We start from the raw sequence: 14,375 nt of genomic DNA, 5'->3' as shown, positions 1-14,375 counted from the left end.
GCCTTGCAACCCTAGTGAAAGCTCAGACAATTTTTTTAGCAACGTTGCGGAAAATCAGCGTACGTTAGTAACGCTGATAAAAGCGATTAAACTTGATTGAAAATAACTCAACGCTTCAATACACAGCGAGACGTTTGAAGACGCGCGAATGTTTACGCTGAATGTGCACATGATTTTGTTTTTTGCTATGAATCTGAAAAGCAAGAAAGCCATTACTTGAACCTTTCCTAACAAACGTATTCGGTCAATTCCTATTTCGCCGATAGTTTTTAAGCAAACTGCGAAGTTTATAACAGGCAAAGATTACAAAGATCTTGTCAGAGGTCAAGACTTTAATATGATGACTTCGTTATGCAAAGGCAAGTTGAAGAAAATCAGGAAGTGAGTCGAAGAGACAACATACGCGCTAAGCAGAAGACGGCTTGGACAGTATCGTCTGCTATCCGTTCACCGCGGTCGGTATGTCTGTATTTTCTTGGGTGGATTGCAATGAGGAAATAGTTCATTTAGGTCAAGGCTAGCGTGCGCATTTGCGACACAACACTCGCAATTAGCCACGTAGTGATGACTCAGACGAGGTCAGTCAACCACGACCCAGCGTGAGGCAGAGGTCATGCCCTCCTCACCCCGGCTAGCGTGCACGCGAGGTAGGCGAAGCCCACGAGCACGGCGTTGCCCCCCAGGTGGTTCCTGTGGGGGTCCCTTGTGGCGAACACGGTGGAGGCGAGCAGGAAGCTGAGCACGAACTCGATGCCGAACGCTTGCCAGGCGCCTAGGGCCTCGTGGGGGCGGTTGCTGCCCAGAGAGCTCTGGTGGCCTGGCACGCTCACGCTGCAACAACAGAGGGGGAGAGAGAACGCACAGTGGCAGCCTCGGTAAGGAGGCGGTTGGCAGTAAAATAGCACAACTGGGCAACCACATGACTGCCAAGATTGAGATACGATGCGGATCAGTTTTCTTAAGGGGACCCTGCAACGCTTTTTTCCGCTTTTCTTGAAATCTTAAATGCTTCACCCAACACACCCAATACTTCGATTAGGGGTTCGCAAAGTACCTTAGCCAAATATTACTGCTCTATGCCCGCCAGATAACTTGCAAACGTCCTCAAAAGATTTTTCTGTCTTCCCCGGTCTTAAGATTCTTCGACGGCTCGAATTACGTCCCTAAGGCCATGTAGCGGCTGTTGGCCGATTTTCCTTCAGTTGCAGCAATAAACGCTTTTCGATAGCATCTTAAAAAAAGCCACAAAAACAAAGCAGGAACGGAAGGCACATCTGGTGCGACGAGCAAATCACGCAGTGCCGGTCCGTGCTGGCGATAACTATAGCTTTCGCAGTGGTTCCAGACGCGAAGGAAAGAGTAAAAGGGCTTATCGAAAGTGTTGCAGGGGCCCTTTAATGGTTGCCTATGTATACACCTTAGGGCGTAGTCTAAATTAATTCAGTTAAGCCGGCTTCCCCACAACGAAGTTAAGAGACCGGTGCTCTGAACGTCTGTCCAGCGGCCGCCCCCGGCCGCTTTGTGTGTGCTCGTGAAACTGCTCCAACTCAAGAACGTCGCCGTGTGAGTGTGGGGAGAAACCATGCAGCAGCACCACGAGGGAGTTTGTGAACCGTGTTCGAGAACTCGTTTGATTCTTGTTGCACCGTGTGTGACCATTCGTGGTTTCAAACCGACTTTTTGTCGTCGACATTGACAGCTCGCAGAGGTGTTCTTTGCACTGAGCCCTCCGGTACGAACACGTAGGAGTGCAAAGTGTGGCGTATGTACTTGCGTTTCGGAGCCCTCGAGCTGGAAAGTTGGTCAACTTGGTGACGTGAGTGGTATACTCGCGTCGCTTGATCACCTCGCAATTTTGATGCGATAGCATGAAGTGGCTCACTGAGAGGACAATCCGCTGTCCCCAAAACGTAGTCAATAGATTCCAATTTTCAGCGGCGGGTTCCATACCGCGGGCCTCAGACATACAACATAAAGGAAAGGAGCGCGCCACGTGTTTCAGAAAGAACTTCTCACGCCAAGCAGCGCAGCAGTAAATCCGGCACTGGGCATTAATACTTTCGCACTCATAAGTTATGACAAATGCTTAGGTGTCCTTTCCTCGACCCGAAGACCTTTGCTTCTGACAGTCACCTCATCACCGCAATGTCCCCTCCCCCCCCCCCCCTTCCCCCCCTTTTTTTTGTTCACGTGCCTTTTCCTTGATTTTGACGTAGCGGAGGAAGAGTCCGCTCGGTCAAATAGCAGCCTTACCACCCGGGAGGAGGAGAAGGAGTAAACTTTTTAATAAATAAACAGGCATTATCTTAGCCCTAGATGGGCGGTTTCCTCATTTTAAGAAACCGCGGGCTCCTGCTGCTCGTTTTTTTCCGGGTAACCAGTGTAAGCTGGTCGCCAGGGTCTGCGCTCATAAGCAGAGCCTCCCATTGGTCTTCTGTAGATGGTGGACTAATAGTTTGGATTGTCCAGGATAAACGGAAGCGGAAACAAACAGAATTACACTCTGCAACGACTGTCCCCTGCAGTGGTCAGTACATGTATTTATAAATGAGGAATAAGCACACTATTTTACTCCATCGCCATGCCGCAACACAATTTCGCTCGGCGTCGCCTTGTATAGAAACGCCCGTACAAGGACAACAACGGGTCTAGTCGGCTGTTGTGTGGCGGTGCGGTGGTCGACGACAAGGGCCCGGCGACTGCAGCGGGCGCGAAGGAGCGCCGGTACACCAGACAGTGGCACGAGCAAGGGGTGCAAGACCGACCCGCTTGAGCCCAACAATCGACAAACCCGAGAAGCAGCCGCTTATTGCCGATGATCCACGACGACACGCCTGCAGACGTGATGGGCTAACTTCAATCACGTGCGTTGTTCGACAACGACATCTATTACACACTTTCTAACACAGAGGCGCACCCGGTGCGCATACGTTGCAGGCAATACGGCGCTTACCAACCATGGTTATATCTAAGCAGTTTTGCGACACCACATGTGTAGCAAAGGTGGATATTTTATTTCTAACGTGTTCCTGGGACGATCTCTCCTGTTGAGATCCGTGTCATGCTCAAAGAAGTATACCTGCGTTTCAGCGCTTGAGACCTGCATTCAGGTTTGGATGCTTCGATTGGTCACGTATTCTTCGGGGGTGGGGTGGGGATGGAGGGTATTGTTTAAAAACTGTGGTTCATTTTTATGTCATAGGAATCGGTAAAACACTAACGTGAAATGTGCAGCGAAACCTCCAGGTGAGCATGATTTGCGGGTCGGCGGTTGTCTTGTGGGTGTGCTTGGCGAGCGACGTCCTGTTGGTGAATCGCTTCGGCAAAGGTGTACTGGCGTCATTTCCGTGACGGATATGACGTCAGTGAAATGTTGGTGTATCGACGCATAAAACACTTTCGTGTTCAAATATAAAACCCGAAAACGAACAACCCTAAGTATAACCAGAGTCCTTCAATGCTTTACTGGTCACGAAACTGCTCCGTAACTCAATGGGAGAGCTTCATATGCTGCGTTTGGCCGCCGCGCGGTGGCGCCACCCTCTCACTGAGGTCACTCCTCGGGCAGCGTTGCGCTGGCTCGAACGGCGGAGCCGCGGCGAGTTGTGTTTGTTTTGTGCGAAAAAAAAATGTAACGTGCATCTCGCGCTCTTGTGATGCGACTTAAGTAGTGCAACGACGATGCCTAACATGTGTTGCGTCCTGGGATGTCGTTCCTTGTACAACGATACCACAGAAAATGTTTCCTTGTTCTGTTGACCGAGCGACGGGCAGCTGTGTGAGAAAAGGAGGGGCGTCACTCCAAGGCAAGCAACGGGAGATTTCAGCTTCGATTACAAGTGTGCGACAGTGTGTGGAAATGCACTGTGTGTGAGAATGGAAAAAGCAATGCACCCTTTTGAGAGCATCGTGGACCAAGAATTGTACAAGGCTAACTTAAAGCCGGATTTTTGTCATATCAGTCAGGTTGTAGCGGTGCTTCATTACCTGTTTGCAAACTTGTATTACCTTGCGCTCAGGCTCGCGTGTAAAACAGCTTTGGGACGTCCTTGTGCTTTCACTTTTCATATTTCCGCGAATTATCCCTTAGGGTTCGTTTTGTTTGTTTTGTAACCGCGCGTGGCTGATTCCGGTTTCTTATCTGGCGTTTCAACCGGAGCGCCCGTTTGCTCTTTTTGTCGTACGTCCCGTCGGGCAATATTGTTTGATATGGAAAGGGTGCCACCTTGTCGCTAACTTGATTTTTTGTTCCTTCGACAATGTTCTCTATCCTATTTCCATGGATCTGAAATTAATAACGTTCCAAGAGTAATGCATGCATAGCAAACGCCGCGCAACTCACTTTAACGACGTTCATCTGTTCACGTCACACTGCGGACTGCTTCTTCGACGTTTGTGTTTCATTCTAGTCTTTTGATTGATTGATTGATTGATTGTGGGGTTTAACGCGCCGACGCAACGCAGGCGATGAGGCGCGCCGTAGTGGAGGGCTCCGGATTAATTTTGACCGCCTGGGGATCTTTATCGTGCGCCGAAATCTCGTACACACGGGCGTTTTTGCTTTTCGCCTCCATCAGAAAAGCGGCCGCCGCGGCCGGGAATCGAACCCGCGACCTCGTGCTCAGCAGCGCAACGCCTTAGCCATTGAGCCACCGCGGCGGGTCATTCTAGTCTTTTGTAGTGCACGAGATCGCTAGCTCGCTGCGTTCGGAAAAAGCTTTGCGCCGTTCTTGGCTACGTGGCAATATTCTGTTTCCTCCGTGTGCTGCACATCGCAGCGCGAAAAAATAAATTTTTGTATGCTGGACCACGCTCTTTTGTCTCCCTTCGTAACATTATTTTTTGTTGCGTGTGATAAAATCAGTTTTATTGTTCTTTTTTTCGCTTCCTGTTTTTGCAAGGATTGCAAAGCGTGGAAGCAGAAAGACACATGGTGCAACATATATCTCTTCGTGTTTTGATCCTTCGCGTTTCTGCGGCGTTTTTAGATGTTCTCAAGTATGTACCCGCTCATCGAAACGACAATACTATTGGGCTATCTCTTTTAGCGTTCTGTGCATTCCAGAGCAATCAACGGATTCATTAAGCGTAGTCTGAACGACGCGTACTTGGTTTCTTTCAGTTTTTTTATTGTATTATCGATAGGCCCGCAACAGTCCGTGACTACACAGATACCGTATGTGTGGTATTTACAACTTTGCTTTAGGAAAAGAAGCAATATAGATTTAAAAATCCGTAAACACGACGGCGCAGCGCTTGTGCCAGAGCACACAGAAGCCGTTGCCGCTCGCGGCCGAAGTCTACGGTAACTTACTTCGAAAAATAAAACCCCATTGAAGGCAGGTGATAAACACAATAACTCGACTATTCATCGCTTACTACGAAAAAAAACACACTTAATCAGCGCGCAGACACCAAAAGCAGCGAGCGTTTGCACGCCAAGAGCTGGCCAATACGCCGCACGCGCGGCGGCTGGATGACCTTCGTGCGGCGGTGGCGCCTGTAGTGGCGCGCGCGGTCCCTATATGAAACGAGCGCCGAAGTTTCGTGACCAGTAAAACATTGAAGGACTCTGGTATAACTTACTCTTTAGTACTAAAGGTTGCTTCCCCGCAAGAAGACCCTGTGTGCAGGGGTGCACCCTTTACAGGCCGCTTGCTTCGTTGAACTGGCGTTACTTCCGTGACGGATATGACGTCAGAGAAATCGTGTATGCAGGAATAAAACACTTTCGTGTTAAGATGACTACTAAACGCGTAAGCTTTTCTCTGTGAGCTTGTATAGGAAACTCATTACATTAATCAAATTCATTTTTTCTTGTACATCTGGTGTAGCAAGTTAAGCGCCTTTGCCAGGCTAACCTATTCTCCAAACAAGACCTAAAGACCAAACCAAACAGGACCAGCTATACCGCCTTGCTAGAGAACTTGACCTCGACGTATTGGCGGTTTAAGCAAGTAAGGTCTGTGGGGGTGAGCAGACTAGCAGTATGGTGCACCGCTTTATGACGCGCAATAACGCTGTTGTCATCCACGTAGTTGGAATGTTAGCGGGCTGTGTGTTTGTGCGCCAAAGTGTGGGCGTTCACGAAAACGAGGTGATGACCGGGCAGTCAGGGGACTCGCGGTTTGCGATTTTACGCTCTCTGGTTTGGAATGGAAGATGATATGGCTGTACGCTTCGAACTCAGTAGATGAGAGAAAAGCATTGTTTGAGGGCATGCGCCAATACTGCGATAGCGACAAGCTACTGATCGTGGTAGAGGATTTTAACTGCGTGTTCGCAGCCGGTGACAATACAAGCACCAGACCCTACAGAGGCGAAAGAACTGTAGCACTTGGGGATCTTTTAAATGACTTTGCGTCAGAAGACGCTGTCGAGTGTCTTGAAGGCGGGTGAGCGAACATATTTACGCATTTCCAGGGATCGGCCATGCCAGACGAGACATAGCGTATGTCACACTGGACTTAGTACCGTTGTATAAGGATTATTGTGCGCAGCCGGTTACGTTTAGTGGCCACTGCCTGATCGCAGTTTCGATGTAATGTTCGAACAAGCAAGACAAAAAAAATTAATTGGGATGATGTGTATAGAAAAACACAACACTGAAAACAAAATAACGTCCGGGGTAAAATGGGAAACGTTCAAACAGCAAAGTAAGATCGACGCAATAGAGCAATTAAGTAGCAATAAACAGAGAGAGCGGATTAAAGGAAACATTTTGCGCAAGATTCTGGAAAAAAGTAACACGGGAAGAGTGCCGGATGCCAGGAGAGTTCACGGCCGAGATTACTAACAGCGAAGCAGAAGCGAGATTGGCTCGGAGACGGAGCGCTATCGCGGAGCGATACTAAGGGCAAGGACCGAAAGAATTATCGCTATGAAGCGCCGACAAAGAGAGCGCTTGGCACCGAAAAGTGGCATGCGCACCGAAATCACATTACCGAACTTGAATGCTGAGCTTTTATTGCGAGTGATAAAGACGAAATGTAGAATTCTTTTTCCAGCACTACACCATGCCTCATTTAACTCCACGTGCCCCTTTTGCCCCACTCCGGTTGACCAGGCTACAACAGGGTATTTGGTGTGGAGTTGCCCTGCCCTGCGAAGCGTATACGCCTTGTGCACATCGCCTCCTGCGGCCCGCGCGCGCCCCGTACGTCCGCCAGATTTCATGGCGTGGATAGATTTCATGGCAGGGTCCAGGACCCCTGCTCCGATTCCTTCGGGTATCCGGACTGTATCTGTACATCTATTTTTTTCCGTATGCTGAGTGGCAAACTTCCGCAATAAAAAAAAATAATTGTTCACATAGAGCCCAGTTGACGTTGAGCGCTTCAAAAGTCATTACCTCCACCTTTTGCCCAGACTTAGTGACGAAACAAACGAACTATTAGAACTTCCTATTTCAATCGAGGAGTTTACAAATGCAATTAAAAAATTGAACCCTCGGAAAATACCTGGACCTGGTGGCCTCACTGCGGTCTTTTACAAGGCTTTAAGACATAAATGAGCACCAATTTTGACAGATATGTATAATGAGGCTTACGATATTTAAGCAGTGCCACCGTCTTCTACAGTTTCGCACACAGTTCCAATTTCTAAAACCGAATACCCTGCAATGCTGCGTCAGTCTACGTCATATAGGCCAATCAGTTTAACCAATATCGGCTATAAAATATTCATGAATATACAAGCTAAAAGGCTTCAAACAGTAATGACAGAACTTGCGGTACCGCACCAAGTGTGTGGTATTAAGGGAAGCACCATCTGCATGAACATCCATACCACCCGTTGTGTGCTGGAGTGCTGCGATGCCACAGGAACCAGAATGCTTCAACTAGAATTAGAAAAAAACGTTTGACAGAGTTTCTCGTGAAATATTGCTGTGAGATTGAGACTGTGTGAATGCTGGTTCTGTTATTCGGGGAGGGGGGCTAAGACGTACAGGCGTTGCACGACGCGGCTAATAGCGAACAAGGCTGTTGGAGAAAGCGTATAAGTGCAGCGCTCCGTACGCTGAGGATGCCCTCTTTGCCCGCCCTTTTTTGTGCCCGCACATTGAATCCCTTTGTTTAAGCATTATACGCAGTGACCGCGTATGAGTATTTCGGCAGCATTGGGCAATAGTTAGGCTGTTAGCCTATGCGGGGGATATTGTGTTTTTTGTTGAGATGTCTAAAGCACCAATGCAGCAATGGAAATCGTCAAACGAGCCTGTAAGGCGAATGACAGTTCTGTGAAGTGGAGAAAATAGCTAGGGCTTTGGCATGTAAACTGGCCATCAACCCCTAGCAGCTTTGCGAACATGAATTGTGTCAGCACGCCGGCAAAGTACCTAGCTGGGCCTTTGGAGTTTTATAACGACAGCGATCCCTACTGGAGAAAGGAAGCCGCCGTAATGAGAGAAAGGGCAGAAAAGTTGAAAGGGTGGAACTTATCAATGTTTTCAAGGACCACTGTGTGCAACTTATATTTTGTTTGCAAACTGTGTCCGCGGCTCACCAACTCGCGCGCGAAACTCTCTTCCGCGAGTCTGAGCCTCCAATTGCGCTGCCGGAGGAATACGACCGCCACACCAGCCGCGTCGAAGAAAGACAGGCCAGGCACTAAAAATTGGTAGACATTCGCACCGAACAAGGCACACACTGCGCTCTCCCCATCTCTTGGCCGCGATCGAGGACAAGTTGTATCCGCCGAGCTCAAGCAGGTGTCCTACGCACCCCACATATCATGCACTACATAGAAAATAAACCTGGCCACCCTAGCTGCCCACGCTGCGGTCACGGGTACCTTAACAACCAGCACTACATGTGGGACTGCTTAGAGATTATACAGACAAGAAACATATACACGGACTCCCTTTCCCCTTCTCCTGGCACTTGTACGGAGTGGCGCGACCCCCCAGAGGATCCCCCAAAACAGCTCTAAGTCGCTTTCCGCAAGCGCACGAAAAGCGCCGACCGGTACCCACCCTCAGTCCGACAATTTACCGCCTCCTCATTACCGGACTGACAGAACAGGACCACTGGGAGGCCCTCCTGCAACACATTGAAGCAGTTCTTGGGGGCGACTGGTAACAGCAGCCCCTTCCCCCAGCAGCGCAGAAGCCTTTATATAAGGGCAAATAAAGATGTTTCTCTCTCTCCCTCCCTCCCTCCCTCCCTCCCTCCCTCCCTCCCTCCCTCTCTCTCTCTCTCTCTCTCTCTCTCTCTCTCTCTCTCTCTCTCTCTCTCTCTCTCTGCACTGATATAGCCTTCCAGCTTTACATGCTGTGTCCAGGACGAACTTGAAGGTTCTGGAAGGCTTGCAAGCTCGAGCACAGCGAACATGCCTGGACCTTACAAAATGCACCTCCACGATAGGAACCTTATGTGAGGCAAGGTACTTTTCTGCGACCACTCTCCGTTCACAAGAATTGCTCCATACTGGCCTTCGACATGTTTCTCGATGCTTTGCTCATCCACTGGCTGCCAATTCTGCATCTCGCGTGGTGCACGTCCTGCCGTCTAATTACCTCCGATCCAAGCTGCCTGCGACTCCACCGCGGTTGTACGCGGCATGGGTTGTGTGCACCACTGTACCTGGAATAGGCAAAAAGTCGTCTATGCCAGCATCGGCCTTGACCTATTTTGTCCTGGGGCATATCGATTCCAAACCCGTTATCCAGACCACAACCAAGTGTACACGGATGGATCTGGGACTTCGGCCTCTTCGGCAATCGGCGTAAGGATTCCGTACGGTCCACTAAAGAAAAGCTCAGCCACAGAACATCCTCCACCGCCACTGAGCTAGCAGCTGACAGAGCAGCACTTTATTACATTAGCGGCAGTCCTGCTCGGCGGTGAGCAATTCTTTCTGATTCCTGGCCAGCCTTGCAACCACTAAATAAGCCGCCTGATTGTCGCACCCAACTTGTCTGTGATATGAATGAAATATTTTCAAATGTCGTGCTACGAAGGACATAAAATTTTCCTTCAGTGGTTATCAGGTCATTCTGGTATAACAGGAAACAAGGTCTCCGATGCGGCCACCAGAGAAGCCCGCGACCTCAACTTCACCGTTGGAATCCCGCTTTCCAACGAGGATAGCAATGCAGCTGCAATTGACATAGGATGGCAACTCCAGCTGCCGGCTTGGGAGGATCCTCTGAGAAGTTATGCGCCTCTTCATGTGATAGACCCTAAGTGCGATTTCCGGCATCCGCGGGGTCTGCCAAAGCGCACTGAAGGCGTGCTACACCGGCTGCGACTTAACGTTGCATACACCCGAAGCTTCTTGTTTAAGCTTGGCTGGGTAGAGTCGCCATTGTGTGCAGTGTGCTCTACTACCGACAACATCAGGCATATTTCAAGCCACTACCCGCGATATGCTAGTCAGCGGGCAACAGCAAGGCACTTGTGCGACTCCGACCTGGAGGTCCTCTAGAACTCTCACACTTCCTTGGACCCTGGCGAAATCGTGATGACGCAGTGCTGGGAACAAAAACTCTGCTTACGTTTCTTGCGGAAACAGGGCTAGAAGAGGTTCTATGAACCCTCTGAACATACACACTTTATACAGGGTGTCCCAGCTATCATGCACCAAGATTTAAAAAAAGAGAAATTGCGTAACTCGAAGAAAACCTAGTGCATAATGTTTGCAGTACTGTGAAGAATCGGAGAGTAATTTGTTCGTTAATGAGACTTATTTAATTAATTGTAATTAATTATCTAACTCGAGAAATACTGTCCTAATCACTAAAGTGTCAATGAGGCACTTGTAGGTAACCACGAGGGGCATCTAACTGCGGCATTTTCAGCGACGAACTAATTGCGTACACATTTATTCTGACTGATAAAGGAAGCCCGCGAAATATGAAAAATACCACGTGACGACGCTTACGCGCGCATTGTAAAGCAGCGTCCCCAAACAAAGCTGATTGAAAGCAACTGCTTCGCGTGTTACCCGCCCGAAGAGACAGCGCATCACCTTGATAATTGCATGCATGGAAGGAGCAGCAGCAGCAAGATTCACGGGACGCGTGTGCAGATAAGGGACAAACTCGGTCGCGATTTCTTCTTTCTTTCTTTTGTCTATTTCATTCTGGCTAACGCAGAGGCAGCCTGTTTGAGGGCGTTGCTTTACGGTGCGCGCGGAGGCGCCGTCACGTGGTATTTTTCATATTTCGCGGGTTTCCTTTATCAGTCAGAATAATTTTGTACACAATTAGTTCATCGCTGAAAATGCCGCAGTTAGATGCCCCTCGTGGTTACCTACAAGTGCCTCATTGACACTTTAGTGATTAGGGCAGTATTTCTCGAGTTAGATAAATAATTACAATTAGTTAATTAAGTCTCATTAAAGAAAAAAATACTGTACGCTTCTTCACAGTACTGCAAACAATATGCACCTGGTTTCCTTCGAGTTACGCCTTTACTCTTTTTTAAAATCTTGGTGCATGATAGCTGGGACACCCTGTATATGTGTGCCTGTGTCTTCGACTTTGGGACCCTTGTCTGTAAAATTTTGCACTGTTGTAACACTTGCCTACTGCATTTTAATAAACTTCTTCTTCTTCTTCTTCTTCTTCTTCTTCGTCTTCTTCTTCTTCTTCTTCTTCATCTCCCCTCCCCCTCCCGCTCTTCACCCCCTCCTCTTTCTTTTTTTTTTCTTTTTCTTTTTCTCTTTCTATTTTCCCCCGTCATCTTACTGTATTCACCCCATCTGGAGTAGCGAGCCCTACCGTTAGTGGGGCTGACCTCTTCAGCTTCCATTAAAGGTTTTATCTTTCTCTCTCTCTCTCACTGTTTACGAGAAAATGTGCAAAGACTGCATCGTGTATTCACTGTCTATTTGGGGGTCAAACTGCGAACAGACAAAGCCGGACAATCTTGTTTCGTGGGATAAGGGATGGAGGATTGGGACTGGCGCACTTGTTTGTACGTCGAATTGTAAGTTCTTCCTTGCTTCTCCGCGATGTTAAGAATCCACCATTGCGAACTATCTGTCAGTTGCGTTTTGGTAGAGGAGTTACACTCTCGTGTCGTTTTCTGGCTGTTTGATTTTCCTAAGAGTATTGGTGCAAAGTAAACAGAAAAAAGTTGTATAAAGATGTGCGTGATGTAATCTTCCCGAACGAATGTACCGCGTGATTTATAGAGCAGGAAGAGGAAAAGATGTGCTTAAAGGAGTTCAGCGTGTGCAGGTATCCCCTAGCTTAAAGACGTTTTTCTTCGAATCACACACTGGAACCCTCTCTGTTAAGGGGTGGATGGCAGAAAAAGAATTGTTTGCTCCATGGGGTATGGACTGTTTGATATGCAAAAAGGTGAAACAATTGCGCATTTCGTCATGGATTGTTGGGGTGCTGTGTTCCTGTGGGATGCGTTCCAACGAACCCTCAAAAAGTGCCTGTCTGTGGATGCTCAAAGGCATACGGTACTTGCCTGTAGAAAGCTAGGATGACATGCTTTACGACTTTGTTGGATTGTTGGTTATGCTTGTTGGATTGAGCTATATTTGGAAGGCAAGAATGACCGCGAGGTGCTCGGACATCGATGCGCGCAGCAAAAGGCAGTATTTCCGAGGGGCAAGGAGTGCATACGCGGAAAACCAATTATATGTGTCGAATCCTCCCCAATGTCTTGCCAGACATTGGGGAGGCGCCTAAGGGACTTTTAAACACATGACGTCAGCCGAAGTCAGGTTGACGGCTTTTATCAATGTGTGACTGTGTTGTTTCTCCGTGACCTCAGTGTTTTGTAAGCGCCAAAGCAGGCTATAAGGAAAAAAAAGCGATGAGGGCACAATCGGAGAGACGTCGGTTTCACAACGCAAGGGACTCTGGTTCGATTCTGACCATGGGAAGCGTTTTTCTGTTTCACCGCCACCGCCACCACCACCGCCACCACCACCACCACAACCACCACCACCACCACCACCACCACCACCACCACCACCACCACCACCACCACCACCACCACCACCATCATCATCTTCATCATCATCATGCCTTCTGAATGTGTAAACTTGGACTTTCTGCAGTTCGTTTTGGCTACGACCCCGCCATCAGTGGGACCAAGAAAGCTTCGCTTTAAAAGGACGCTAAGGCCTTTCTACTTTTGTATTGATCTGAATTGTATTGACCTTACATCGGCACCCATGTGCACCTTTTGTAGGCAGGCTACAACGCCTAACCTGTACCATTTAATCTGGCACTGTCCGACATTTGACAAGGGCAGAGCCGCCCTCCTTGATAAATGGTCATTGCCATATGACGCTCACACGCACTTACAGCTACTCCGGAGTAACGCATCCTTACTCGGAGCAATAGGCCAATAGGGACTAGAGAATGATCTCAACAAACCAGTATAAAGCGGGCCTGACCATGTTTTTTTAGGCGGCACACGAGAACGAAGACGCCCACGAAAGGACCGATGATCCCACAATGAACTTTACTCGTATTCCCGTTCATCCCCTCCCTACTTACCCCAAAAGACTTCGTGCCTCCTTTACAATAAAGCATATTCATTCATTCATTCATTCATTCATTCATTCATTCATTCATCTGACTCCTTTAAGGTGCCTAAACGTCTTTTTGGCAATGCACTTGTGTCTAGTAGTGAAGATGACTTTAAAATTGCTTGTTCTTCGACAATTACTCTTTCGGAGTTCCTGAATTTGTTTTTTTATACGGGAACCCAAATCTATTGGCCATAAAAAATAACAACTTTACCTCACTAAAATGACGTCAACATCCCACTAAACGTTAGGAAGCACGCACGTAGCACTAACTGTTTTAAAATCCTTAAACGTCGAGGCGCTATCTTTACAATATGCACTGATACGGAGAGAAACCAATCATAATCATCATAATGGTCACTGTAATCATCACCGTAATGGCTGATTTTGGTTTAATTAGCCCTGTAGCTACCACGCTGCGCTTCATCGCATTCGCATGCTGTTCCACCGTTATTGTTAGATACGCTTTTGAAGGTCACAATGCTGTTATAAATTTACCAACACCTTTCCTGTCTATTGAAGTTTCCTTCTTCTCCTGCAAAAAAAAAAAAAAAAAGCGCGGAGTGCGTTTGAGAACGAGCTTCGTGCTCAGCATAAGATGCGCACCCCCAAATTATGCAGCGTTACTTTGCTTCGGAGGAGAGACGCGACCGTATCTTGATTTATTGCATAACAATAGCACCAATCTCTCGGCCTCGCTTCGGCGCTTTGGTGCAGAACAGCAACTCTGGGGCTAAAGTTGAAAATCAAATCGTAACGGAAACAGAAGCTTCCCAACGAACGCTCGCACTGTTTCTGAAGATGGAAATTATATTCCTACGACTGACAGCGAACTGACGGGCTAGGCTTTTCCTCGGACATGATGATTGCGC

The 14,375-nt window shown here is 48.2% G+C and overlaps 1 protein-coding gene across 2 annotated transcripts in view; it reads right to left on the bottom strand.

The window, feature by feature from the left end:
• The window catches only part of LOC144152195 (aquaporin-like), a 117,992-nt gene that overhangs the window by 48,138 nt on the left and 55,479 nt on the right, over positions 1-14,375 (bottom strand). For both annotated transcript variants that reach the window (XM_077683424.1, XM_077683423.1), the window contains exon 2: positions 627-831. In XM_077683424.1, the coding sequence (XP_077539550.1) occupies positions 627-831 (205 nt within the window). The remainder of the gene's footprint in view (positions 1-626; positions 832-14,375) is intronic.

Source organism: Haemaphysalis longicornis, unplaced genomic scaffold, assembly GCF_048455015.1.
Source record: "Haemaphysalis longicornis isolate Haplotype H1 unplaced genomic scaffold, Haemaphysalis longicornis Haplotype H1 scaffold_9, whole genome shotgun sequence".
Classification (NCBI taxonomy): domain Eukaryota; kingdom Metazoa; phylum Arthropoda; class Arachnida; order Ixodida; family Ixodidae; genus Haemaphysalis; species Haemaphysalis longicornis.
Note: the sequence above shows the minus strand (reverse complement) of the source record. Positions and strands in the feature narration are given on the sequence as shown.